The 18,434-nt window shown below is 44.4% G+C and overlaps 1 protein-coding gene across 1 annotated transcript; it reads right to left on the bottom strand.

Annotated features, from left to right (window-relative positions):
• Window positions 1-953: 953 nt before the first annotated feature.
• Window positions 954-17,944, bottom strand: scaf11 (SR-related CTD-associated factor 11). Its single transcript, XM_061075751.1, has 15 exons — window positions 17,802-17,944; window positions 10,676-10,722; window positions 10,442-10,587; window positions 10,086-10,169; window positions 9,586-9,665; window positions 9,354-9,433; window positions 9,226-9,263; window positions 9,058-9,131; window positions 7,953-8,078; window positions 7,371-7,471; window positions 4,450-6,651; window positions 3,693-4,012; window positions 3,366-3,533; window positions 3,157-3,276; window positions 954-3,002 (listed from the first exon to the last, which is right to left on the bottom strand). Exons 2-15 carry the CDS (start codon window positions 10,692-10,694, stop codon window positions 2,907-2,909), a joined length of 3,654 nt encoding a protein of 1,217 aa, XP_060931734.1. The 5' UTR covers window positions 10,695-10,722; window positions 17,802-17,944; the 3' UTR covers window positions 954-2,906.
• Between the last annotated feature and the right edge of the window lie 490 nt (window positions 17,945-18,434).

The following is an 18,434-nucleotide window of genomic DNA, read 5'->3' as shown; positions in this document are numbered from 1 at the left end:
ATAAAGTGGTCAGAGGTAATTAAACCTTTCAGGTAGCCTTGTGAACCTTTAACTAAACTAATAGATTCATGCTATAACCTCTACTACCTATATTAAGACTTCCAGCATTAGGACTGTACATGGAGTTCCAAGTATGAAGAAAACATCTCTGTATGTTTTTTCTCCTCTTTATTTTTCCACTGTGGCCTTGACCATGAACCTGGATCAGCCCCCCTCTGACCACCGTCCAGTTAGACCAGACACAAACTAAAACATGGCCGTGTCCACTTGTCTCTCTCTGGGCAAGTGTTGTTTTATGAAACCAAGTTAAAACTGACCTGGGTGTTACTCGCTGGGTCTGTAGCAGATCATCAGGACGAGGAGTGGGACTTCAAAATACCTGGGCAGGTGGACGTCAGACTTTAAGTCCACTACTACATCTCTGAGTGTATAAAACAAATAGATGTAGATATTGATATATATATATATATATATAAATAATCATATAGTCAGATTTTTACAGATAAAGACAAACCCTGTAATTTCAGTTTGGTTTGCTACTATTAATACTTAATAAGAAATGAGGAAAATCACTTTACCCCATACTGTATTTATAAGCTTTACCCTAGACAACACTGCCCTCTAGTGGTCATCAGGAGATCACCACATCTTCATTCATTCAACTTCCTTTTAACAATTTAAACATATCTAATGACATATTTGCATGGCTGCTGTTCACCATTACTGTGAATTAAATACATTTTCAAAAAAGTTATATCTGCTGTGTTCACTCAGATGCCTGTGATTTATTCTACTTGTTTAATCAGCCCCAAAATACTAGAATCATTGCATCACTATAATCAGAAAAAATCAAAGGTTCACATTAGGTCTGAATATCAAACATTGTTGATTATACACGATAATAAATGTGAATAAATGCAGGGTTCGCTCACTTGGTATAAACACAAACCATAGACTGTGTAAAAAGTCTTTATGTGCATTCTATGGTACAAACCTCACGCTTACAAGATGTCATTATCAGGGGATTTATATAAACTGGCGTAACTATTCTGCAATGCACAACTTATTACACTCATCAGTCAGTGAGGACCCAGGCAAACACACATGCAGGACTTCACTGGAGCGGCTGATGGGGCCGACGCTCTGGACTGCGTGAAGAAGCTGTGGTCGAATCCCTGACCCTCGATCGTTTTGCTGCGTTCGATTTCTCCTGCACGTCAGGTGTAAATTACAATGTTCAACATGGCTGTGTTCCGTTCAGCTGCTTCTGTTTCAGGCCCCTGGTGCGGCAGGCTGGCTCTGCCACGGTTCACAGGGGGACTCAAACACCACCCAAGTGCTGTTAGTTTTACAGAGAAAACCTGTGTTGTAGTGTTGGATGTCTAAGGTGTAAGTTCTGCACACACACACACAAAAAACTGTTCTTAAATTTAAGACAGATTTAACAGATATGAATATCAGAGGCCCAAGTTATTCAACTTCCCCATAACTGAAAATAAGATGACATGAAATACAGAGGAAGTTGTTATCTTGGGGGGTGTTTGTGTTCATCACTTCCGTGTTGGCCAAATAACTAAAGCAAACAGAAGTGACGTTAAACGAAACATGAACATATTTAAGACCAAAACCTTAATGTGTTTGACCTCGTGCATAATATTTGAAGATATTTTTTAAAGCCTACAATTCAGATGATTACATTTTAAGACAAAATTGGAACCATGTATTAGTTCAGAGTCTGGTAACATCATGTTGACTTCCACACACAGACACAGGTCCACCCGCCGTCAGTCTGAGGAACTGAAATGACCCGCGTTCAGTGGAAAACAGTAGTCGGGCACATTTAGATGTAAAATATCGATACGATTAATACTCTGACACACTGTAAATCTATTTCCTGGTAGCTGTTCACTTCCTGTCTGGTAGTTGTTTCCTTTGAGGATTTAGGGAGTCATGGTGGTTTTAACGGGCACAGAGACCAACCCTGTGCAGAAAACAAAAGCGACACACACACATCCCAGCAGTAGTTGTTTGAGAGGTGATTGTTGGGAAATGCAGTTCACCAGATGCAAACGCTGCGGCTCAAAGACGGAGACAAAATGAGGACGCGCCCTCCGGTGGTACGGAGGCGTTTGTGACAAACACACGGGGCATCAGGAAGCAGCTAATTTATTTCACTACTCTCTGGATACTTTGCACAGTTCATGTTCTCGCATTGACAGTTATTACACATTCAGGCAGGGTGCGGGGGTCCGTTTGACCTGGGTCGCCCCCCCTCCGGGACCTGCACCTTCCGTTGAACACTCGCTGCTGATTGGCCATCCCGCTCATCGACCAATCAGGGCCCTGATTACAATCCACACTCATCAGATACCTGCCCGTCACTGGGGCCACAGAGATTAATAAAGGCAATGCACTTTTTTTTTAAACTAGGCTTTCCTCTGAAATATTATATCATATTTAAAAAAGAACATTGACAATAATCAATAAGCTATGTGATCAGGGGTCCGCGGAGGAGACGTTGATCGTACCAGCCGGCACCCTGGGAGAGCATCCTCTACATGATCTAACGTTGTTCACTGAGCGTTGCATCTTCAGTATCTAACCCCCCCCCCGCCCCACGCTAACCTGCGCTCCTTACAGTAGTTCCCCAAGTCACACGATCTATGCAAAATAAAGGGCTCTTGCATTACAATTTCTGATTGGGTCATTCTTTTTCTAACAAAATATGAAAATCTATAGAAAAAAATCTTCATTCAATAAAAGGTACAGATATCCAAAAAAAAATGAAAACGCTGACGCTCCGTCCTCTTTCAGATTGGAGGGCCAAATTCCAGCTTGAGGAAATTGCACTTGAGCAGCTGCATGGGTCAGCGAGGGCATCGCCGCGCCAACAGCACGCCGCAGATTCATTTCTTGCGGGCGTGTTTGTATTTGTCCACGTAGGCCTTCACTAGGTTGGCCACCTTGCTGGAGTTCACCTCACCACTCTTGCTGTGACACACCTGAAGAAGAAGAGGAGGAACACAGCAAAATGTCAAATAAACTGTGTGTTTTGACCTTATATCAGATCTTAACTTCCAGCGAGGTTAAAAAATTTATATTGATTAAAGTTTGATACATTTTACAATTTCCAGAGGTGAAGAGTGAAGCGTTTACCTTCTCTACTGCTTTGCGGACGATCTCCTTGTACTCCTCCTTAGTGACTTCCTTCTTTTGGTAATAAGGTTTCATGGCGTTCTTCACTTCATTCACAGCCCTCTCTTGGATCTGCTGTTTCTGAAAAGGACGACAGGATGGTTGGAGACAAACAAATGGAAAGAAAACACTCCCGTGGAGAGACGGGCAGGCAGGTGGCTGAAACGTACCTTTTCCTTTTTGGAGCTGTCGGCGTGAGCCTTGTTGTGGCCGTACTGAGTGGTAGAGGATGGGAACATCTGGCTCTGTGCTAAGTGCATCTGGGTCACTGCGGCACCAGCTTTGGTAGGGGTGGGAAGCAGGGCAGGTTTCCCATAACCCATCATGGAACTGGACATCTAAGGCAACCAAGGAAATGACAATACATTTGAATAAAGCCTGGATTACTGAAACAGCGCACATGTATCTTATTCGCTTATTGAAGCTAGTTTTAATGCCAATAGAAATGCAGGATGTAGAACTTAATCCCTTTCTGTCTGTATCCCAGTTTTGCATACCTGAGTCATGTGGCCATCGGGCTGAGCTGCTGCCATCTGGCTGCCGTGCTGCATGGGTGGAGGCGGCGGAGGGGGAGGCGGGAGGCCCTGAGCGCCCACAGCGGGCACCTGAAGCAGCGGCACTGCAGGGTGGAGGTGCAGGGGGACCTGAGGGGGCATGCCGTACGAGGCCGCCGGCTGCAGGCTGACGGGCAGGGCTCCTCGCTGCCCCTGCGCCGGGTAGGGATGGTGGAGAACATTCAGCTGAGGAATCGCGTTCATCACCGGCACTGGAGCGTTACCGGGGACAGCCGGGGCGGTGGGGTCGCCTTTAGAGAGATCTGGGGAGTAAAGGAAATGGAAATGAAAACTGTTGTATAAAAGATATAGCGCGCAGATTTTGAAGCTGGTTTAGACAAATGTGTATTTATATAGGTACAACATATAATTCAAAAATGTGCAGTTATAACAGAGGCCGAATCATACAGATGCTGAGCGGGTAATACAAGGGAGATTTTCATAGGAATAAATCCAAAACATCAAAGTTCAGTTTTCTCTAAAATATAACAGAAGGCAGGAGCCTGCAGGTTTTTTGTCTGTTCAGTTGCATCACAGCACTAAAATTATCTTCCTTTATGAGCATCAAAGACACGACTTCTATTTTAAAAGGAGAGTTCGCTGTTTCGTGGCCTGCTTTTGGAAAAGTTTTCTCAAGCAGTTAGAGGAGTGTTTTAGTGCTTCGGGAGGAATAACCAAGCAAAGACTGAGGAGGCCTCACCTGCTGCTGCTGCCGGCTGCTCCTCCTCCGATCTGTTCCAGCCTCCTGCTCCTCCCCTCTCCCTCTTCGAGTAATAGTCCTGGACGTCGGCAGGAAGCGACCTCCTGACAGCCCAGCTGGATGCCGATGACCATCCCGACCGATCGGACATAGAGTCGTTTGGATCCATGTCTTTCCTCCGGCCACCGCCACGGTTTTCGTTGAAGCGGCTGTATGCATCATTCCCTGAATTGCTGCCTGAGAAGTTGTTCCTGGGCCAGCGGCTGTCGCCCGTTTCCTCCTGATTGTAAAAGCTACGGTTGCCACCGCCGCGCCCTGCACCTCGCCCCCGTTCAAACCCTCCCCGGCCCCCCCGGCCTCGTGAATCCCCTCTGTTCCCGTCACTGCTGCGTGGACCTATCTGCCGGCTCCTGCTCTCAGCATCCTCGCGAGCCTTTTCTGTAACCCAGTCAGGATTATCTGACCAGCTCGGGCGTTCAGGGGAACCTTCAGCAGGCGCACCATTTTCTAAGCGGCCAGCGCCTCCTTGATACCTCCGTCCCTCAGTACCTGAGCCACCACTCTGTCCTGACCTCCATCCGCCCTTGCGCTCCTTCTTCTGTGGAGACTGCTCTCTGGAGTTTGGCCATTCGGGACTGGCCGCCCGTCTGTGGGACCTTGTTCTGGATCGAGACCTGGACCGAGAGCGGGACCTGGATTTAGAGCGACTCCTCGATCGCCGTCTCCTCCTCTCATGGCTACGCTCCCTCCTAGAATGGTCTCTCTCGCCATCCCGGTCCCTGTCTCTTTCTCTGCTGCGAGCCCGGGACGAGTGGCTGGAAGGCGGGCTGCCATCCCGCTCTTTAGACCGTGAGCGCGAGCGCCTGGATGATTCCCGTTTGGCCTCCCTTTTAGGTGACCAGGTGACGGCCGCGGAGTGGAAGCGAGAGCGCCGCTGCTTGCCGTTCTTCCTCTCTGGGCTCTTTTCCCGCTCCTCTTGGTCCTTTTGGGTCTCGCCCTTGGTGACTTGGCTTTCAGAAGGAGGGGATCCCGCAGCAGCTGGGTCAGCACGCTCCTTCGGCAGATCCAAAACGGCACCGTTACCATGGTCGCTCATGGGTGAACTACAGTCCATGGGGATGACATTAGTATCATCCTTGGATGGACCGTCATCCTTGGTTTCTTCCCCAGAACTGTGACCAGCAGACTGCTCTTCTGAAACAAGCTTTTTAGAGTCATTGTCCTCAGAAGCTTTCGTTCCTGGATCAGCTACATTTTCCTCTGAGTCTCCAGCAGGGGGCGAGCCAGGTTCTGACAAGTTCTCCAACGATTCAGCCTTCACATCCTTGGCTTCTTCAGACTCTGAAATCTCCATTTCATCATCCTGCTCTGTGGGCTCATCGCAGCATGGAGACGTCAGGTCTTCCAGCAGAGCGTTGTGAGAGTCAGAGGGTGAAGGAGTCTTCTCATAGTCCTTGTCTCCAGAGGAAGCTGGGCTGGGTGGCTCTTCCTCCTCCTTTTTGCTCTCGTCGCCCTCGGAGCATGAACTGGGGCTGTGAGCAGCCAAGTCAGGGGGGAAATACGGATCATCATCGCCATCATCTGGCTTCTCTTCTTGTTCTTGTTCTTCATGTTCATGTTCATGAGATGGTTCCTGAGCTTCATCACTGTCCTCTGCCACGTCGTTACTCAGAGATTCTGCACGTACGTCAGCAGAGTTGACACCGTCCTGGTCTGCACTGAGGCTCCCTTCGGTATCAGAGTGCTGCTGCTGCTCTGATATGTTTGTTTCCTGCTCTTTATCACTTTTCTCTTCCTCCTCCTCCTCCTCCTTCTCCTTGTTGTCAACTCCGTCAGCCTCTTCTTCCTCCTCACTAGCGGCCAGACTGCTAATGGGTTCGGGAGTGCGCTTTTTTCTTGCCGCGGCTTTCCGCTTGCCGCCGGCCTTTCGGTTTGTCGCCTTCCTCTTGGCCGGTGCCTGAGAAGTCTTGGCCGGCTTGGCAGCCTGGTGGTTGTTAGACGAGTCAGAGTCTGATGAACTGGACTGGGGCGGCGATGAGGGATCAGTCGCTGGAGCCTCTTCCTGGGATTTACTGTTGCGTCCGGATCGTCTGGTCGGTAGAGACTCGGTCTCTTTGGTGGGCGCTTTGGAGGTTGAGGCTCGGCTGCCTCTCTTCTCTCCTCCTTTGGGACATGTGATGGCGCAGACAACACCCTCAAACACTGTGGGAAAGAAGTTAAATGATCAAGAACCCTTTTCACTGGCAAATAAGAGCCATGTACACACATTCAGATTCCCTTTTTTAGCTGCTGCTGACTGGCACTTTCACAGAATCGGTTGGAATCGCCTATGTCAGCTATTGCTAATTAAATGGTAATGCAGCTTGATGGTGACTCAACCAAAGAGCCTTTGTGAAGGAAGACGCTTCACTCTGCAACTTTTCTGTCGATAAAACAACTCCAACAAAGTGATCCATCTTCTCTCAAGCAGCTCATGTATGAAGTGTGCAGAGCTCAATAATCTACAGCAGCTATTTAAATGCACTAGATAGGGATATCATTAAAGATATTCTGCCGATATATCCATATAAGTTTACTTATACAAGTATTATTGGGTCCAGCTTTGGCAGACCAGATTTGGTTCACAAACACTAACGGCAACAAGGTTAGTTGAAATATTTCAGCATCTAGCACTGCAGTATAACGGCTGAAGAAATTACCTGGTCCCCTTAGTCGCAACCTTTTGCAATTGAACTATTAAAATAATTCGGTATGCTCCAATGATAAATCTCAGAGGTTACCCCTCTATGATGCATTTCTCAAAACAGCATCCACGGTTGAATTCCAGCTGTGGACTTTGCTGCATGTCATAATAAAATCTATTGGAAACATTTAACACAGTAAACTCCAATGATATTCTCAATGTGTCAGATGTGACTCACCAAAATGTCCGGGGCTGAACAGTGAGCTGGAGGTCAAGGGAGATGAGCAGAGTCCAAATGGAAATGGGCTGTGGTTCCAACTTGCGGGATGGAAACTCCGCCTGTAAAACAGAGACAATGGTAAATGTAGTGCCAGTTTTTCCATCTGTGGCTGAATACATGTGAACCTTTGATAATGTTTCTTGATTTCCTATTATTTTATTATCATCCCTTGGTTATTGAGCTGATACCGTGCCTCCAAAGTCCTGATGCTGATTACTTATCACAGCAATGAGTAAAATGTCGGCCCTAAAGTATGTGAATAAAACATGCTTCTCTGTACTGAACCAAGGAATCAGCTCTTCTCTGTGGTTGTGTATAACTGGACAGTGGAAAAGCAGGACAGAGACTTTTATTTTCTTGCTTCTATATTGCTGCCACAAAACTCGAACTGAAGTTATTCTGCTCTGGACATTAAAGAGAAAACTGCTTCCAACCTGCTTGGAATTTGTGTGAGCAGTCCCCTGTACAGCTGTATAGTGTTTTCTGTGGCTCTAAAGAGAGATGATGTGCCCTGCTAGTGTTCAGGTGAGATTTCATTACCTTGAGGTGCCATTAACAGGGATGGGAGCAGCAGGAGACAGCCACGGACAGTCTTGCACTTGGGTTTTGCACGGTGTGAAACCAGCATCGTACGGTATCTCCTCTGTCACCCAAACAGGCTCTGCACTGCAGGAGCAAGACAGGAAGTTAGTTGTTGTTATGAAGTACTTCACAAATGCTCCAGCTGCACCATGCGTATTTTAGCCGAGCAGAATGTTTGTTAAAATTTGCAGTATATTTCAAAACTTACTGACACACAAGCTATAGTACTTTCACCATGTTTTATAATGATATAATATATACTATCAATAAAAATGATGAGAGTTTTTTCATATTTATCGAAGGTCGACATCTTGTTTGGTTAAGTGAAGACGTCAACCCCAAATGTCAGAGTCGGGACACGATATCAGTATTTGTTAAATGCATGCAATGTGGTAACAGTGGATGTTAGCATTTGCTAGCTATGTCCAAGGATCACTAATAGTTCTCCTGCTGTTAAAGCCCCCCCGCTCCTTCTGCCATGTTTGTAAAACAAACAACAAATGCAGCGCTTGCTGCTACTGCATCTTGGAGACTTGCTGAATTTGGTTAATGGTGGACTGTATCAACCAAATCATAATGGTTCAGTGTTTCTCAGCAGCGCCACTGTATCCAGGCGTATTACTCTGCGCCGGTCAACAAGAGACTCTTTTCTAATCTAAGATAGATTCATATTTATGTTATGTACACAGTGGACCTGTGGGTGGGATGCCATTACTCACTGTGGTTGATGCTGAACAAGTTATAACATTAGCTTTACACTGTGGATATCAACTGCAGTTATATAGTAATTTCAATTTCAAGGTAAAACTAACTGATTGGAATTAAAATTGCAATTAAGCCATTGCAGGCAATGTGGCTGGTATTCCAGCAGGGGGCCTGGTTAAAACACTGTTCTTCTGACCTATTGACCTCACTGAACACCAAGTTATTGTACTGTCTCACAACTAGACCACACTACAGGACCTTAGTCCAAACACACACAGCATTACTGTTCTTGTCATAATTTATCATAATATATATAACATACTATAATAACACATTAATTCAGGGAAGTGCAGCTTACATGTCCTGTGCTGATGTGGTGGTTAATGAGACACAGGGAGAAGGTGACCAAGTGCAGCACTCTGTTCCTCGAACCTAGAGAAAAAACAAACATTTACATTCAAGTAAAGGTCAAGCAATGCGCATAAAAGACAATGAAAAAGGGCCGAACGAAAAAATAAGAACGTACCTTTTTTCTGCTCAGAGACGAGGGGTCTTCATCATTACCTGGAACAGACATTTACAGACTGTTAGATCTTGCTGACGAAATGTGAGTAGGACACATATGTAAATGAAAGAAGAAGGGTTTGGACATACATTTCCTCACAAGCCCTTTTGTTATGGCATCTTCTGTCCTCTCTGCCTTTTGCCGTCTCAATCTTCTTGCAGGTTTACTTCTGAAAACAAAACATTGTTCAGGGACTGGTTTCAAAACTAAACTGCTTCAAAATCAATCTAAATATCCTAAAAACAAGGTTTCCACAATTCCAACGGCTTAAAAAGGGACTATTACACCTTATGATTCCATTTAAAAAAAGCTAATACTCACTTGAGACAGACTTTTTGTTCAGGGTTTCTACAGCAGCAAATTTCAGCTTCAAGTGGAGTTGTTCTCTTCCTCACAGGAACCTTTAAACCGCAAGGACGGAAGAAGATTGTGTTTTAGGGCTAAAATGTACAATAGTTTGACACAAAGGACATTCAAAGCTCTGTGTTTAAATGACGGTTGGCATGGCTGGAGCACAGAGACACAATGAATGTTAATTGACAAGTAACTGCATCAAAACCATATAATTTACAGTTTTTAAGTTGTTCAAAAATGCTACCACGTGCAAAGTAGTTGGCTGACAAAGGAAAAGCTTTATGCAAAGACATTCTGTCCACAGAGGCAGACGACAAGTGAGACTCGGGGAGAACATTTTCCCCTGAAAACAGGCCAGAGGATAATCTTCTTTAGAGAACAGGTAAACTCCAAAATAAAGCCTCTTTGTCAAATTAAGTTGGATCTTAAGCTATGAGAGAGAAAGTGCAGGTATAAATCAGACTGACCTGCACACAGCTCAGATTCCCGTCCCATCTGTAAACATTAGTGAAAGGTCTTCTGTCCACCGGACAGGAAGGAGCCATCTGCAACTTCAAAGTAAAACACATCCAAATCTTAACATACTAATATAAGATTGCACACTGCTTCAAAAATAAGCAACGATTTTGAGCTGTACAAAAAATTACATTTCACAAACGAGCTGATGCCTGCCTCTGTATTGTAGATATTCCACACTATGACCATTTTAAAAGCCAATGACGTGTGTTTGATTCTAATAAACAGTGGTGGAAACATACCCCACCCATTACAATTATGCTTTTTGGTCAGTGTTCAGCTCACAACTACTGTACAGCTTCTTTACCTCTGCCCATGTGAGGAGGCATCTGAGGCAGAAGACGTGGCAGCAGCTGTCGGGCATGGCGAGCTCGCTTCCGGCCAGGACGCCCAGGCAGATAGGACACCTCTCTGCCTCCTCAGGATCCGTCCCATCAGGCGGACCCTGGCCGCCTAAAAGTACAGGGGAGGAGACACCGAATCAGATGGGATATTTTCTAGCAAGTTACTTCAAACAACAGGGGCCTAAAATATTACTCACTGCTTCCGGCTCCAGTCATGTCCGGTCCTGAGCTGTCCTGCTCACGCCTACAACACAGACAGAAGGAGAGAAAATTAAGACATTACAAGAAAAGTACAGATACAAAAAGGAGTTCAGCTGATTAGCGAAACTAAATGCATTATCACAGCAGCAAAACACACAAACAATACTGCATAAGTCCAAAGTGATCTGAAATGTTTAGTTTAGATCCTCATCTGTCCACGGTTTAACAAACTGACTATAAATGGAGATTAATTTGTTGTGTGGCTTCTCTCCCTAAAACTAGGTTTCCTGCTTAGATGGCTCAAAGGCAGAAAGCAGAGCAATCAGTGGCCTTATATAGTAAATACAACCCCAGCGTAAAAAGCTGCAGACTTGACTAGAGCTGATTAACATTAACAATGTTCCAATACTACGATTGGAAATGACTCAACTGCTGATAGTGCCAGGTTGAGCATTGCAAAGTACGCAAATCTATTTCACCTCTATAAAGTATATTAGTTTCCCTCCGAGTAAACTTTATTTTTCCCATAAATCACTTCTTCTCCACTCAAAAACAGTAGATGGGCCGTACTGCCAGTGACGAGTAGTTTAATTCGAGTGGTGAAGAAGAAGTGATTTCTGGGAGAGTAGCCTTAGCCAGAGGTAGCTCACTTCAGCAATTTGGGGTTATTTAACACCTGAAGCTCCAACAAGTGAAACGGCGATGTGTGTCGCATGCATGATTTCTGTTTCGAGGGGTGGCATTAGTGTTGCCAATTACACAATAGCAATAGGCCATACGACAATGACAGCAATCAGCACTTCTACACAGGGTTAGTAGCATCGAGCTGCTATAAAATGTGATACAAGTTTTTAAACTGCACTGGTATTGGATCGATGCTCAGTATGAGCAAAGTCCAGGCAACCAAAGTGAAAAATCACGAGTTAACATCCCCGTTTCTGAGTCTACCATACATTCATCAGTGCTCTCCAGAAGGCGAAAAAAAAACACACACAATTACATGTTGATTGTTTGCCAAAGACGAATGCAAAAGACCAAAAGATAAAGGACCAAAGGTTTTGTGGCCTGATTAACAGAGGTTGAATTGTTTCGGAAGATCACACACTGCTACTTATTGTGTGAAAAGGCTAAAAGATGGGAAAGATAAATTGTATGTAGCAGCAATGAATAAGAAATCTCTTCTCTTCATTTCTTTTGGGCAGCACAGACAACATCCAAGCTAATCAATCATACAGTCTTTGACAATTCAGACCCATCACACTTTAATACCGGGTTTCAGAGCCAATTCCAAGGCCCTCACACCATTACCAGCTGGACAATGTGAAAGGGGAGACGTAACCTTGCTACCTTGCTTAGCCTCATCCCAGTGTGACCCCACTCTGAACTAAGCAGCCAAAAAGATATGTTTGAATGGTATTTATTAACTCTAACAGTTTCTGCAAAACCCTGATTTCTGTGCCACATTCCCACATAGCAGAAATAAATTTCAGCCTCAAAGAAGCAGCTGGACTGCGTGGGCTCATTTTCCTCAAAGAGTCCAAGTACTGAGTGTGTGTTAGCTGTGAACTAACAAACGCAAATATGTGGAAGTGTGTGATGACATCAGGAGGACATGACAATTGTACAAGCTTTTAATAAGAGAGCAACTACTGTTTCTTCATTAAGCATCTTCATCAGTGTTGTCTTTTCAGTGACTTGTACAGTCACACCACCTCTAAAGCAGGACTTGTTGAATGGAGGCTCGACAGTTGGTGTGCACAACGCGTGGTACTGGCGCGATCATCATAACGACAACAATCTTAGTTTCATGCTCGGGACACAACATAGCCAGCTGCTACACGTGCACAAAAAGAGATGAGCACACACAATGTTCACTTGCTGCCTGCTCTCTAACGTTTAAGTGTTTGGATTGGCTTGCACCTACTCCTGAGTATTAATCACAACTGCTTACATAGAACCAATACAGCAAGTAGTCTAAAGAGGCACTGACAAAAAATGCTATTTGCATTATTTCCATGATTTTATTGAAATAATTCCACCTGGCTAGGGACGCAGGGACCACGGCAGCTCTACAGCCTGGCCACAGCGCCACCTAGTCCGGGGCAGACACCCAGGGAGCCATGCACAGCTCCACTTAACCACATACAGTGTTCATTAGGGTTATTTTTCATACATGTTTGTCTGTGTCTACGTCCTCCACGCTGTGCACTGTGCCATCTGCGTCAAACCAAGCCGAGCGTGCCGCCATCTCCTCCGGCTCTACATAGATTGACCAAGCTTACAAAGTCTGTTGTTTCTACCCAGTCTGAGTTTACACGTGTGTCAGATCAGACAATTAGTGTGTGTGTGTGTGTGTGTGTGTGTGTGTGTGTGTGTGTGTGTGTGTGTGTGTGTGTGTGAGAGAACGCGAGGGCAAGAGAGGGGAAGAGAACAAGTGGGAGAGCTGATGAATGCGTGCAGTGCTCTTAAGACAGATTTAATTAAGAAAAGTACAGATTATGTGATAATCAGTGTTGATATTGTGGCGACAATCGGGGCGTCATCTCTTAGACTGTAGTGAGTCAGAGATGTCAGTTGAGCTGGGCTATACAAATACAACTTGATTAGATTCAACATGGAACACCATTTATCACCGTTCAAGCAGTCTTTTGCAATACCTATATCGCACATGTTGATATCACGATGAAGATGAATTTTCGATATATATTGCAGCGCTATAATCCATAGTAATGGATTACATCTGGCAAGATCCAATATTCAGTTTCACTTGATGACTGTTAAAATTACATCGTTAATATTATTTACAGTTTACCTTGAAACAAAGTCATGTTTCTAAAGAGCAGAGGGGAGCCTCAAACTCTGACCTCATGCCTCCCCCAGTAATATGCCACTTATGCTGGGTTTAAAGTGCTACATTAAGAGGAGCAGTCACAGAGTCTACACACAGTCATCCTTGCTACGCCGCAGGCTGGGCTCATGTGCACAACCTTAATTTTTTTTACTTCATATTGTGGCTACAAAGATACCACATGGAGACCACAAGAACTGCGACTGGTCAGCATGGCCTGCTTGTAGGGGTGCAACGATTAGTCGACGTCGTCGACAAAAATCGATGACAAGAATAGTCGCTGACGAATTTACTCGTCGATGATTCGTTGGTTACGTCACAGCACGTGTTTTTCGTGCCGCGCAGCGGAACTAAACGGCGTTTTACCGGAGGTGCTGATGAAAGCAGCTGAGGAGTGAGCCATCTCGCTTCCTTCCTATCTCTGAAAGTCGCGCATGTGCAATAGCGTCAAAACACGGAGCATTGCCGGCTTCCGCTGCAGCAGCATCGCGCACCAGAAAGTAAAAAGTTCGGGAGAACTTCACCCGTAACAGCCCGAAAAAAACTACCTGCAATATCTGTACAGCGGACCTGTTCTCCATGGAAGCAGGACACGTGCATGTGAGGAGGAGGAGTCACGTGTGACATCGTAACGGAGACGATGCGGACTCGCCTCGGTCAGATGTTATATATAAACGTATATACCTGCGCGCAGGATTCTAGCATCCATTACAAAAATATGGTTTAAACTTTTATTAACGAGTTTAAAAGCTAAAAGTTATCCTATTGCCTGACAAACGTCTTTTTTTAATCACAATTATTTAGTCAGAAGAAGACTGTAGTTTCGTTTGTTGATGTTTTTATTGCTGTTACTTTCCCTGTTATTTTTGTTAACAGGAAAAATGGATACTTGATTTTTAATTTATCTTTTTTATTAGAACTTTGCCTGTCCTTGGTTTTAAATGGACAAAAACTTGATTTGTCTTTGCTTTTGTGTCACAGTACCCTTATATGCAGCAAAGTTTATTAAAAGACATTTTTTTTAATGAAGTAACAATCTTTATTGCCTGTTTTTTCAGTCATCACATGCCTCGAACAACCTCAAGCAAAATTTAAAAGCCGTTTGCTAAATAAGAGCAATTGAGAATTTGTGTCATTCATAATCCGATTAATCGTTTCAATAATCGGTGACTAATCGACTATCAGAATAGTCGTTAGTTGCAGCCCTACCTGCTTGTGATTTATATATGTGTGGTTCTAACGCTAAAAAAGTTTTTAAAGTCCTCGGTAGCCTTCTCATTTTCAGAAACGCTTCACAGCATTTGCATTGATTGCTTTCGATGCAAATCATGGGCTCAACATGACTCTGTCACAGTGAAGGAAAGAACAGCCACTGCACAGAGAAACCGTCTCCTGTTCAGTCATGCAACCAGAAGCTAACTGGATGTGAGGTGTACACTAAGCACTTATCACAAAGTGAATGAAAGAATATTTAAGCATTCACTATCAGGAATATAATTACTGTCTGACTCAACCTGGTCACATACATTACATCGATCTGGTGTAGTACTGGTGCTAGAAACAAGTGAAATCCAACACAGCTATGAATTAAACCCTAAGAAATAGGTATCCGTCATTAAATTCCCATCTATCTTGTACGTCAAGTACAAACCCATCTTTTTCCAAGTGTGTGTGAACACCGGATGTGTGTTAGGGTTGAACAATTAATCAAAATATTATTGAAATTGGCCAAGTACTTTAAGGTTAAATAGTTACAAAATTGTGTCATAAATAAAGCATTGTGGTTTGTACAGAAATTCTCAGGTCTACAAATCACAGTGGTGTGATTTTATAAACAAGCATGTTATGTTACATCTATAGAGTATCGTTCAGTGCGTTTTCTCAGCCAAAATTATATTCGAAATTTGACACTGAAATTGCGACTCATATCAAAATCACTGTAAGAGTCAAAATATTCACAATGACTGGTTCTTGCACAGAGTTCAGGCCTCATGTGTGTCCAAGATGTTGTGAGGTAAATAAGGGCAACAATAATTCAATATTGATAGTTTAAAAATCCATAATCATCACATTGATGTAATTTTTTTTTGGTGTGTGTAAAAACTAACATTTTTGATAGGAGCCTTAACATTTGTTGTACAAATGTGATCAGGATATATATAGTGAGGGGACAAATTTAGAGATTACATAATAAACACCTTAGCCTTTGACACCATTGACACTTTTTCTGAAGTAAAACCTATGTAATACCTGCTTCATGTGTCTCATAAACTCTTGAGCGAATCAAACAAACAAAGTTAACGCCAGTCCTCTACAATACACGTCCTAATAACTTGTGATCAGTGATGGTGTTCATTGTTAACGTGTAAAGAGAGCGCAGGTCAGAGGGGGAGTGAGGAGGAAACAGACTCCGACACAGGACGACCGGACCTTTAATCAGCGTCTGTCCTGATCCTGAAGCAGCGGGGGGTTATAATCATTCAACAATGAATGTAGTGGAAAACATGTATCGATTATCCTCTGTCACTGAATCGATGCAGACTCGTCAACCTCCATGCTGGAGCACAAACATGAACTCCTGAGCTGCTGCTGCTCCTACACTCTGTGCTGTGTGGGTCAACCCAACTTGACGTGGCTATAACTCTATTCCAGCCACATGATTGGTTCGGCGAGGTGCTATTCTCATTTTCATTGGCTCTTTGTGTTGTCTGTCAAAATCTACATTGGAACAAGTTGTAACGACCATGACTTCAATTTCTATCAAAGGAAAAGTTATACCGCGATAATTATGGCTATTGTTTTATCGCCCAGCCCTACTATTCTGTGTATGCAGTGTGAGTGCACATAAACTCAATGCATGTGTCTGAATGATCAAACTGTACTGTTATGTGTTTTTATCAGGACAAAACAAAATCTAAATAAATATAGACCCTTTACACTATTGCTTGCTCTAAACTGTATTGAATGAACAGACACAAAATAGAGGGAAGGAAATGCAGGAAGGTTATAGGCTACAGATTTAAATCCTGGCCATACAGTGGTATGTATTATTGTATGAATTATCACGATGCCACGTCTTTGGTATTTCTGATTGTTGATACTATACATTTGTGAAAAGCTAATTTTAATTGATACCTTCACCTTGTGGATTTATTGACCAGGCTGTGGTGATGAGGATTTTACAGTATGCACGAGCTTTATCATTTAAACTGTAAACTGGACAAGTAGAAACACATATGACAGAGAACGATGATAGGAAATCTATAGGTCTTGGTGGATGCAACCTTAATTTGGAACTTTTAAACTTTCTAATGATACAGTTTACAAGTTTAAGTTTACTATTGCATACTCTGCATTAGGCAACAGTGTCTCCGACTGATAACACTTGTGTGCAGTGTGAGAGCTGAGATCAGTTGGGATGTTTAGGATCGAATGTGCAGGAACGAGCCTGCTCCCCTCAGAGTCCCGGTGAGGTAACACAAGTCCCGCTCGCCATCACAGCGAGCAGGAGTCCGGTGTCTGACACTCAAACCCTGCGATGGCTGATCCAGGCTCTGCTTCTCCCGCTTCGTTCGTGACGGTCGAGTTATTAGTCAAAGTGAAACCGACACAACAGATTGGGAGCAGCGGCTCTGGAGGGAGGAAACCAGCGGCCCTCACTTCCAAAACACTTAAAGTAGTCCCGGTCAACACAGGCCATTAGTCTCCAGATCCTTGTGCTCAAACTGTCATCTCAACTATCCGCTGCCCATTCAACACAGCCGGCTCACTTGCAAACCCGAAATCCTCCAACAATGTGTAGCCTGGGGTTACACGAACACCTCATGGTAACTTGTATGAATAGCAGGAGGTTGTTGTGGTCAAAAGGGAGTTGGGCTGGCAGATAGAAAGCGGTGAATGCCTGCTGCTGTGTGGGGCAAACACGGCCTGGCTACTGGAGACGTAAAATTAGCACCAACTTGATCAACCAGTGCCAACACGACGGTGTCAACACCGTTGTTGTCGCTTAGCCAGGCAGTTATCGCTAGCTCAACCGCTACATGCGAGCTAGCTGGCTGCTGTTAGCACGACAGCAAACACGGGTAAAAAACGTCTAATATTAGCTACGGCGATTGCAATGAAGGTCACAAGTTAGCTAGCCTGGCTAGCAGCAGCAGCGAAGTTAGCTAGGGGGGCTAGCTGGCTAGCCGCTTCGAACAACAGCACCTGTCTACGTCGCTTTTAGCTTGCTAGCATATAGCTCCAGTTAGCTGGTGACCAGAGTCGCTACTCACCTGTGAGTGCACCTGCGGCTGGTTTGCAGCTCGTAGAGTGTTTCCAAGAGTCCAGAGCTCCGCTACGAAGCGACGATCACTCGCACTATCGCAGAAGTGTTTTGGACTAAAAACGGAGCGAAGCTTTCAGAAAGTCTCAGCCACATGTCTCGCGGTCTGCCCGAGAGTCGCTGCGGGTGGCGACACCAACCGGCCCCGCCGGGAATTACAAGGAGAAGCGGATTCTGTCCATCTGGTGGCGTTTACATTCGATCACAATGCAACAGGTGGAGGAGGCAAGAGAAGGGTTTGAGTTTAAGAACTGAGGACATGACTCACCTGATGTGATTGTTGTCTCATATCTGCTAGTTGATATTGCAAACATATCAGCAATCTAGATTTATGTTGACTAATTCAATCTTAAAAAGTGTATTATCTGCAAGAGTTACAGTAGATAGCTGAATGAACAATGGTAAGTGTAGCTGAGATGGTGCAAAATCTTGGTCCCCATCAGACACATCCATCCAATCCACATCAAAGACACATCCAGCCAGTCCACATCAAAGACATCCATCCATCTATGCATTAATCAATTCAATCCCGATCAAAGACACATCAATCCATCCATCCATCCATCCATCCATCCATTCATCA

Source organism: Limanda limanda, chromosome 1 (assembly GCF_963576545.1).
Source record: "Limanda limanda chromosome 1, fLimLim1.1, whole genome shotgun sequence".
Classification (NCBI taxonomy): domain Eukaryota; kingdom Metazoa; phylum Chordata; class Actinopteri; order Pleuronectiformes; family Pleuronectidae; genus Limanda; species Limanda limanda.
This window is presented reverse-complemented; position numbering and strand designations above follow the sequence as displayed.